Here is a 10,763-nt window from a genome sequence, read left to right as displayed (position 1 = left end):
ACGATCACAAACATCAACACACTTTTACAACCAACGAAACCACAATCTGCTTCTCCTTGTTACTGGATATATTCGTGGGAGCGCCATGGAGAACCCAGACGTGCCGGTGGGGAACCTGATAGACCTTGATGCGGAACCGGTTGTGGTGGTACCCGAGCATCCCATCCCGCTGCACACGGATGGTCTTTTAGATTTGGATATCAAGCCCCCAGAGTGTGAAGCAGTGGAGGAAGAGGCGGAGAGCGACGCAACGGAGTCAGCAGACAGCGAGAATGACACGGCGGGGTCACCCAAACGCCACTTCTGGAACCATTCCCAAAGATCTTCCTCCGAATCCTTCTCCTCCAATCAGAGCACAGAGTCTGCGCGGGACGAACTGATGTCAGAACAGAGAGAGTTCATGAGGAAATATGTAGAGAAGATCTTCATAGGAGGGTGAGCTGGGGTGGGTGCATGTAAGGTGCAGGGGCTAATACCCCTGATTTGGATGTGTCTCTTTAACCCCTTGCAGGACATCTTTGGCTTGGTGGGTTTAAATAATAATAATTATTATTATTCTCCTCCTTCACCATGAAGAGTAAACCCTGCTTCCTATCTAAGGGTAGATCAGCCACCTTAACCTGCCCTCCTGTGGGACTTACAGGGCTTGTCTTGAAGTCCTAAAGTTTCCAGCAATTAAAATACAAAGTCTCTAGAATTAAATTGTGATTCCAGATCCCAACAGCTTCGCAGTAATGGATTGTAACCATCAGCATGAACTGCAAATATTTACTTACATTTTGGTTATAATCAGTATCTGAAAGAGTTCCGAAGACCCCTGGGGTCACCGTGGGGCCCGTAACATGGCGCTAGGGGTGCAGCCCACCCGTGATCCATGATAATTGGCACCCCTACTAACAGGGCATGGGGTAGACTGGGGGTAGACTGGGGGGTAGTGTCAGATCCATGCTGTTAACACCTTGGGTGCCAGAGGCTTTTGTAAAAGGTCAACAATTACTGACCGGTCACCTCTGCGTTAAACAAGAGTTAATGAAACGGCCAAAAAACCTGCGGAACCTACATTTATTTGACTATATTTACCTGGGGAAGGTCTTTCATTTAATTTAAACGTACAGGTCTGGAACACTCGCTAGGGAAAGGAGCTTAATTATGTACCGCGTGACATGACAGAAAGATATTTGGCCCGAGGCACCGGCACTCGCTCCGTAGGCTGGCTCCGTGCCCTCCTCCTGCCAGACTGCCCCATAGCCTAAGAGCGGCTCCGTCTTCCGTACTCGATGCACAAATTCTGCCGAGCTTGCGCTTTTGGTTTCATGTACATATGTGGAATAGCTGGGGGGAGAGGACACGTCTTTCGGTATATAGCAGAGCAAAGACACGGAACACAATATTCTCTTCTTCTTTCAGTAGCGATCAGATCGGTTGGGATGCAGAATATTAAACTATAGACACCCCTTTCCAGTTTTTAACATCTCGGATATGGGGGCAAGGGCAAGAGTCGGTCCTCTTGATGGTTGAGTTACCGTAAAAAAAAAAGAGGGCCGACGTCCGCCAGTCGCCTTCACTGTTCTGGGGTTCTTTAAACTATGGAAATTAAACCCAAGAAGCCCCTTTCTTATACCATTTTCAGCCAGCAACAAAAAACTAGACATTATACTATATTTGCTGATTTTATTGGGAGTGGGGAATAAAATACCCTAAAAATTAATTGACATTTTATTCCAAATAGAGGGGTGGATGAAGGATTTACCGTCTAATACATTAGGATCTGTGGCTATTTAATATTGGAGGAATATATTGCCCCAAGATGCTTAGCTCAGAAGATCAGAATGGGGTTCACAAACTGGGGTTCACAAGCTGGGGTCCACCACTGGGCCCTTAGGACCTTCCATGGAGACGTTCATGATGGTAGAAAGATAAGAACGTGTCTTGACCCCCCCCAAAAAAAACGTGTATTCAAGAAACAGATTGTGATCCAGTTTAAGAGGAATTTACATTGTTTTTAAAAAGTTAACGGTTGTTTGTTTTGCTTTTCGTCGCTAGGTTTCTTTTTTTCCTTTTTTTTCTTAAAGCCCAATGTTGCCTCCGCTCATCCGAAGCTAACTACTTCCAACGAAGCAGAATAGCGCTCCGGGGGGCCGATATCAGCAGCAGGAGCCGCAGCCAGACGCTGGAACGGAATCGGCCAGAAATGGGGGGGATCCACGTCCTATTATTCTCCTCCTTCACCATGAAGAGTAAACCCTGCTTCCTATCTAAGGGTAGATCAGCCACCTTAACCTGCCCTCCTGTGGGACTTACAGGGCTTGTCTTGAAGTCCTAAAGTTTCCAGCAATTAAAATACAAAGTCTCTAGAATTAAATTGTGATTCCAGATCCCAACAGCTTCGCAGTAATGGATTGTAACCATCAGCATGAACTGCAAATATTTACTTACATTTTGGTTATAATCAGTATCTGAAAGAGTTCCGAAGACCCCTGGGGTCACCGTGGGGCCCGTAACATGGCGCTAGGGGTGCAGCCCACCCGTGATCCATGATAATTGGCACCCCTACTAACAGGGCATGGGGTAGACTGGGGGTAGACTGGGGGGTAGTGTCAGATCCATGCTGTTAACACCTTGGGTGCCAGAGGCTTTTGTAAAAGGTCAACAATTACTGACCGGTCACCTCTGCGTTAAACAAGAGTTAATGAAACGGCCAAAAAACCTGCGGAACCTACATTTATTTGACTATATTTACCTGGGGAAGGTCTTTCATTTAATTTAAACGTACAGGTCTGGAACACTCGCTAGGGAAAGGAGCTTAATTATGTACCGCGTGACATGACAGAAAGATATTTGGCCCGAGGCACCGGCACTCGCTCCGTAGGCTGGCTCCGTGCCCTCCTCCTGCCAGACTGCCCCATAGCCTAAGAGCGGCTCCGTCTTCCGTACTCGATGCACAAATTCTGCCGAGCTTGCGCTTTTGGTTTCATGTACATATGTGGAATAGCTGGGGGGAGAGGACACGTCTTTCGGTATATAGCAGAGCAAAGACACGGAACACAATATTCTCTTCTTCTTTCAGTAGCGATCAGATCGGTTGGGATGCAGAATATTAAACTATAGACACCCCTTTCCAGTTTTTAACATCTCGGATATGGGGGCAAGGGCAAGAGTCGGTCCTCTTGATGGTTGAGTTACCGTAAAAAAAAAAGAGGGCCGACGTCCGCCAGTCGCCTTCACTGTTCTGGGGTTCTTTAAACTATGGAAATTAAACCCAAGAAGCCCCTTTCTTATACCATTTTCAGCCAGCAACAAAAAACTAGACATTATACTATATTTGCTGATTTTATTGGGAGTGGGGAATAAAATACCCTAAAAATTAATTGACATTTTATTCCAAATAGAGGGGTGGATGAAGGATTTACCGTCTAATACATTAGGATCTGTGGCTATTTAATATTGGAGGAATATATTGCCCCAAGATGCTTAGCTCAGAAGATCAGAATGGGGTTCACAAACTGGGGTTCACAAGCTGGGGTCCACCACTGGGCCCTTAGGACCTTCCATGGAGACGTTCATGATGGTAGAAAGATAAGAACGTGTCTTGACCCCCCCCAAAAAAAACGTGTATTCAAGAAACAGATTGTGATCCAGTTTAAGAGGAATTTACATTGTTTTTAAAAAGTTAACGGTTGTTTGTTTTGCTTTTCGTCGCTAGGTTTCTTTTTTTCCTTTTTTTTCTTAAAGCCCAATGTTGCCTCCGCTCATCCGAAGCTAACTACTTCCAACGAAGCAGAATAGCGCTCCGGGGGGCCGATATCAGCAGCAGGAGCCGCAGCCAGACGCTGGAACGGAATCGGCCAGAAATGGGGGGGATCCACGTCCTTCCCTAAACTCATTCTCTGGCCGTTCTGTTAGCCCCTGAATTATTAATTTAAAAAAAAAATGCAAATCTGGAAATTTAGGACATCGACAAATTCTTTATCTGCTACAAACCGGTTTCTGTTAAAGTCTAAACGATGCGGAGAGAATTCACGATGATACCGGGTCGGGTCGGTCTCGGAGCGGTGGGATTCCAAAGCCTGATGACAAGGGGTCATGTTACAAAAAAATGGATACATTTTAAGATTGAGACCTTAAATGAGAAATTCCAGCTTGAACTTGCTTGTCGCTCATAGGGATGGCTTTAAAGGAATGGTAAATAAACGTTATTAAAGGCATTACTGGCTCTGATTCACCACGGTTGATATATAATCTGGTTTTCTGTGATCTGCCTCATCTCTCCAGTTAGTTACGCCAACTACATGCACAAAAAAACCCATTTCCCATCGATATCCAGGGGGTCAGATCCGTTCCGGTTACTTACTGTATATAACCGTGCATACAAATACCCGTCTCCTACTTCCAAAGACCATCCAGGACCAACCTTCTGACCGCAGCTAAAGTTTGGTCAAAGAAGTTCTCTGTTTTATTTGAACCCATGAAAGACTTCATTACCTGCCCCAAGGACGGGGTCGAGTTTGTATCAAGAGATGGAGAAACTCTCTATAACCTGGAGCTGTCTGTAGAGGAAATGAATGATATAGAAAGTGGCCTACAGCTCCATGAATGAAGGCTACTTTCCTGAAATATAACTAACAGCCTTTTTTGTGACGTTTAGTGGCTTGCGCGTTTGAATAGTGTTGTTAAATATGTAAAGTTCTTGTTTTTGGTTTTCACCCGCAGGGAAGACATTGACCAAGAAGAGAAAGCAAGGTTCGGGGAGCTTTGCAGCACGGAAAGCGGGAAGGGAAGGGAATGGTTTGCGCGATTTGTCAGCGCTCAGGTGAGGCCATTCTAAGAAACGTCGTCTTTTGTAGAACGCTCGCTAGGTTCGATTGTTTGAGTGACGGAGCGTTGGGTAATGCGATGGGATACGTCCAGCGGAGCCCAAATAGTTGAAGTAACCGTATAATTAGTGGGATGCTGTTCCCCTACATGCAATTTGTGGCTTTGTTAGCGTTCTGGTATTTTAAGAATAACCCGCGATGGGATATCTCTTCTGATTGTGGGCACAAACGTGTTACGTTCTGACTTTCTCTTTATTTTTTCCTCGTCTACTCAGCGCTGCAACTCCAAATGTGTCTCCGAGCAGACGTTCTACCGACTCGTCCAGTCCTTCGCTGTGGTTCTGTTTGAGTACGTTCCCGGGTTATTTTCAGGGTAGGAATTTACTGTCGTTACGTCAGTTGGCAGCTTCTTCCTGAACATTACTTTCTTTCCGTCGTTAGGTGCTACCAGATGGATGATTTTGGGCCGGCCAAGAATCTGATGACCATGTGCTTCACGTATTACTACATCGGTCAGTTTCTGTTTTGTTGGTTTGACAATATGCACAGTATACGTGGGAATAAGGAATTGAAAACCGTGTACAACCAATGAGAGATGGAATCTGTAGCTTATTCATCTAAAACTAATTTGGAGCACATTGTATTGGCCTGTGGGTGGACAGGTCTGCTCTCTGCTGGTCCCCCACCAAAAAAAACGACCTCATCCATGTTGTCTCATCGCAGGTAAACCTCATGTAGCTCCCACCGACTCCAGAGAAAAGCCAGTCAGCACCGGGAGTATTGACGCTTACCTAAAGTCTGCCAATAGCTGGCTGGCGGAGAAAAAGGACAATGTTGGCCGGCTCCTGAGGAACTCTTCCACCGCAACCGAGAACTTTTTTGGTGGCCTGGAGACCAAATTGAAGAATCCTCTGTCCAGGAAGAATGAGTGAGTTTTTATTTGTAACAAAAGTTCATGCAAAACTAGAGGCATCAGTATTGTTTCCACTTTTATTTACCAACATATTCACTGGCGAGAGGAGAAGATGCACAAACGTCAGTCCCAGAGGTCTAAAGGGAGGTTCTTCAGACGTTACGTTGGTTATGTTGGTCATTGGAGTGTACAAAGCTTGTAATTGGAGTTGGAATCAAACCATTAATCCTAAAGACCGTTAACTGTTCCATATTGGTCTCTGACATGTACCCGGGGGATGTGTCCTCTGCTGATTGATGATTCTGACGTCTTTCCCTTTTTTTTCTTCTCCAAAAGTGAGGAGCAGGCAAAGGAGAAACCATCTGACGACAGTAAGTGCTTTTGTTTTAGATTTCCTTGCTTCTTTTTTCTTAGTTTTTTTTTACTGATTCTGTGTGCTTAGCCACTATTTCTTTTCACGTTTTATTCCCAGTTCCAGCGCAAAGCCCAGACGAGAAGAAGGGGGAGAAGATATACCTGTACACGCACTTGAAGCAGCAGCCCATTTGGTAAGCTTTAGTACGTTTTTCTCCGAGAAGTCCTATTTGTGTGAGCGGAGAGCCGTCCTCCTGCTATCCTCCTCCATCCAGAGGATGGTATAGGTTGGCGATATCCGCACTCACGTTCTAGAGACTGCTTGTTGAATTGTCTTTCTCCGTGTTCCAGGCACGCTCTTCGGTTCTGGAATGCAGCGTTTTTTGATGCTGTCCACTGTGAAAGGAGAAAGCGATCTCCCACCACCAGGTGAGAACATGCCTCGGGATCCTATCTGAACCTCGTAGAGACAATCAAAGCCATTTCACCTTTTGCCCAAAGACCCTTTTTTCCCTTTACGTACGCATGAAGAGGGTCGCTCGGAAGCTGGAAACACCAAAGACCTCGTTTAGATTAATTAGAACCTTATTTTCCGTTGTTATGTTATACCTGCACCTTACTTTGTGTCACCTGCAATGTCAAGGGCGTCCAACCTGCGGCCCTCCAGCTCCTGCAGGACTACATCTCCCATCCTCCTCTGCCAGCCCCTTAGCTGAAAGAGCATTATGGGAGATGTAGTCCTGCAGCAGCTGGAGGGCCGCAGGTTGGACACCCCTGTGGTTCTAATAACTCCATTCTCTTCTAAGATGTATACAGCGAAACGTTACCGCGCTAAACATTGCCACGGTGTATCTCACAACGCATTAAACCCTTCCAAAGCCTTCGCTATATCCTCAGCGACTCTTCAAGTCTAAATTACTTTTGTGATCCGTAACAGGTCCGCGATACGTGAGTCCCCCCGAAGACATAATAACCATTAAATGGGTTTAGTCTGAAGGAAATGATCCGTGATGGAATTACAGAATTTTATTTGATTCTTGATTGCTGATGCTTCACAGAGCACCAGAGCCGCCTCCTAAAAAATACAGCAAACCGAAATTAAAAAATAGAGAATAAATGAGCAATTTGTGCGTTGAATTCCCCGTGACCCTCCTCCTCGGCTAATTACCAGAGGTGACCTTTTACCAGCGCCGCGAGATGGATAACGAGACTTAAATTAGTTCTATAAAGCAGGATTCATAAACATGTTGACATTCTCTCGCTAATTACGGATGTCACCGTCCTGCGAGATTATTTCTTTCAGCTGCTCGATGCCAGGTGTTTATTACCTGAAATCTCGCCGAGTTTAAAAACCCTCTGTGTAGGAAAATTTACACGCAGAACGGAAGCCGTTGCATCTGCCTCCAACGGCCAACATAGAAGGAGCCTATCCCAGACTCGATGTCCCTTGGTAGGGATTGTAAAGGTTCTCGAGTTTTCTGAAGCCCCATCCAGTGTGTCATGCGTTGAGTGGCTGGTGGAAATGTTAGGTGCCCCTAGGCAAAAAGAAAAAAAAACCTGTCCTCTGGTCCCACCATAGGGATCTTCTGGCTTCTCTCCGTACCGTTAATGCTTTCTTTTTCTTCTTTATCAGATGTATCTCCTCCTTCTCCAAACTATCTAGGCTTTTATACGTTGAGCTTCCGAAAGGCTGATTGATCCAAAACCTGACCACTCACGTGGTTAAGCAGGTCTTCGAGTGTCGAGAGTGGACTTAAGCAGCATTATTTTGTCGAGTGCCGTTAGGAACCGGCGGTGTGATCACGGGCCGGGCTTTAGAGACCCGTCGCGTCTTCACCTGCTAAGACAGCACCGCCTTGCAGAGTCCTCCGGAGCTTGGTGGACCTTCAGAGGTCCCTCAATTCAGAGACGAGACATAATGTCATCTGTGCTTAAGGGCGGCAAAATGATCCTGCTTAAGATGCCGGGACACGGGTCGGGAGCTGCTGCCGGATAGCGGATGCTTTCATGTTTGCTAACGATTTTGGTTTGTTTCTTGTGACTTCTGGCGTGACCTCTAACCTTTGCTAACCTTGTTTCTGCTGCCGCACCAGAGGGAATGCTGGGGAGGAAGAGGAAGAGAGGTTGGTTGACCTATTTTAATAGCGTGTCGCCTGTCTTATACTCTGTGCTCTGTAATAAACACACCTGAGAGTTTCCAATACACAGAGAACATGACATTGTCGGCGCTCTGTAGGTTAAAAGGAAAAAGTGCATGTTGTGTTATTTCGGTACGCAGGTCACTCTGAAATTCATCTCTGTCTCCATGTTTGTTGAAGGGTTATATAGAATGTTTACTGATAACTATGTATTCATGTGACGTAGACAATGTTCACCCGTTTGCCGCTCCGCGGTTACTGTTCTCCGGGCTGGCAGCTGAAAGGTTAACCTCGCCCGACAGCTGCAACAAGCCCGGAACATCCGCTTCTCCCCACGCGTTTCGCTGAAAAGATAAATGCCGCTTTCAGGCCCGACCGCCACCTCCCAGCCGTCCCCCCGACGTCCCCAAACCCCGAATCACTAGTGACATGAAGAAGTGAGCGTGACACGGCCCTGATCTGCAGCTGCACCGCCAACGAGGAGGGCGACGCTAACGACAAAGGAGCAACCGTCAGAAACCGATAATCACGGCTTCTTATCAGCTGCGGCTCAGTGATTACCGAACAATAGAGCCGGGAGAGCGCAGTCCTACTTTTATTATAATGCCAGACCGGCGCCCGGTACAGTTTATAGAAACTCATACACGTTTAATACAACGAGGGTAGATCCATAAAACATTATATATAAAAACGCCACAGCCGACGCGTTTCGCCTCCAAAGCTTCTTGTAGCGTCCCCGGGTTTGCAGTAATTCCGCTACAAGCCGCTTCTCCTTTGTATCCCCGCAGAGATAAATGGCATCACATGACGCAAGAGGAACGCGACGACAGCCTTCAGTTCAATGAGAACATCACCTTCGGACAGCTCGGGTAATGGTCCATCGAGCAAGAAGGGGGCGTTCGTCAATGTAAAGCTGTATGATCATGTAAAGCTGAACACACGCGTGTGCTTGTATGTTTTGGATACATCTTTATTATAAAGTAAGATGACGATAGCTATGTTTAGAAACTGCCCGTTGGCATTAACCCTTAGCTGTCTGTCTAAAATACAGACAGGAAAAAAAGGAGGAGATTGTTTATTTAGACAACAAAGAATTAAGCGTGTAGAGCGTTTCCGTGTTACATATGTGTATATTTTGGCTTCATGCTTTGTCTGTGGTTTGCAGTCGCCGTGGCTGCCCTCTCTCCCGCTATCCGAGCTGAGAATGTCTCTTTCTGTCTCCGTAGCACGTTCACGCACAATATGGTGGCGTTTGGGCTGAGTAAGAAGTTGTGTTACGACTTTCTGAAGAAGCAGGCCGTCATCGGCAGCCTGGACGACGGTAAGAGGACGATTCCTCGTGATGTTAGGTTGTAGAACCCCAACGCGGCCCACAGCTTCGCCACATGGTCACAAAATGCGTTGGTTGAGGACTTTTAGTTATGTTTTATTTTTTGTTAACTACAAAAACCTTAAAACTAATCGTACTTTGGTGAAACGCGTCAGACTCGTGTATAATGTATAATCGGAATATTTTTTTTAAAATACATTTTCTTGGCTTCACGACAATCGAGGAGGCGATTTGTAACTTTTTGTTTTTCTTCTTTCTTTCCGCAGAGAAGTTTAAGGAGCTCACAGACCACATCGATCGAATGGCTGTCGAATAGACGGAAGACGGGTCTCCGTTATTTGAGTATTAGAAGAAGAATTAAAAAAAAAAAAAAAAAAAAAGGTTAAACCGCGTGATGTCACAGAATCACTCGGACGCCTTAACAGAGCTGCCATGATGCGCGAGAGGGACCCGGAGAGATTACCTGTACAGTATATATTTTCCACAAGATAGATAAGGGTTTTTTGGGGGGGTCTATATATATGAAAAGCAGAGTATTTAATATATATTTAAGTGTTATTTGTGGACTTTTGTCGGGAGGAAAAAAAAAAACCCCAGCAGTGTTTGTTGAGCAGACGAAATGAATCTCTTTATTTTTTTATAGTGCGTCGGGTTTAATGCGTGTTAACCCTTTCCTCGCCACAGATGTTGTGCGGTACCATTAGCTTCAGACTAGCTGGGAAAGACCCCTGTGTATTTTTGTGAAGCTATACGTGATATTATTCTTATCGGTAGATATTATAGGCGGTAAGCATTCTGGTGATTTATCAGAGTACAGAAGTGATATATATATATATTTGTTTATAGAGCATAATATATAAAAAAACAAACAAAAAAAGACTTCTTCCTCTGGAACTAATAATCGCACCGTTGTCTCGCGTGGTTTCATGTTCCTGGCATCGTGTACTCTTGGTGTACTATAGTCGCTCCGTGCTGTCTGTAAGTCCAGTGAACTAATTGAAGTGGGTCTGCCCCTTTATAATTAATATCCTATATGAGGACGGAGCAGATATATTAACCCTTTTGCTGCCTTCCCATCCCCCTCCGCGGCTGAGATAATGCAAGGTGAGTAGTAATAGTGGAGAAGGCAAGGATAGCCTGTGCGGGTGTTACGGGGCTCCAACTCCCATGATGCTCAGCTAGCTACAGACCCGCTCGTTTATGTATGTTGGCTC

General features: G+C 45.7%; 1 protein-coding gene across 2 annotated transcripts; it reads left to right on the top strand.

The window, feature by feature from the left end:
- KIAA0513 (KIAA0513 ortholog) lies at nt 1-10,400 on the top strand. Of its 2 annotated transcripts, XM_053448292.1 has the most exons (12): nt 1-435; nt 4,711-4,810; nt 5,090-5,163; nt 5,256-5,326; nt 5,538-5,742; nt 6,064-6,098; nt 6,200-6,275; nt 6,433-6,510; nt 8,175-8,204; nt 9,008-9,088; nt 9,446-9,540; nt 9,816-10,400. In XM_053448292.1, exons 1-12 carry the CDS (start codon nt 86-88, stop codon nt 9,863-9,865), a joined length of 1,245 nt encoding a protein of 414 aa, XP_053304267.1. In that variant the 5' UTR covers nt 1-85; the 3' UTR covers nt 9,866-10,400. The 2 variants fall into 2 exon arrangements, with proteins under 2 accessions (XP_053304267.1, XP_053304268.1); XM_053448293.1 differs by lacking the exon at nt 8,175-8,204 and having other exon boundaries at nt 9,816-10,399.
- Nucleotides 10,401-10,763: the final 363 nt, after the last annotated feature.

This window comes from Spea bombifrons, chromosome 10 (assembly GCF_027358695.1).
Source record: "Spea bombifrons isolate aSpeBom1 chromosome 10, aSpeBom1.2.pri, whole genome shotgun sequence".
NCBI lineage: Eukaryota > Metazoa > Chordata > Amphibia > Anura > Pelobatidae > Spea > Spea bombifrons.
This window is presented reverse-complemented; position numbering and strand designations above follow the sequence as displayed.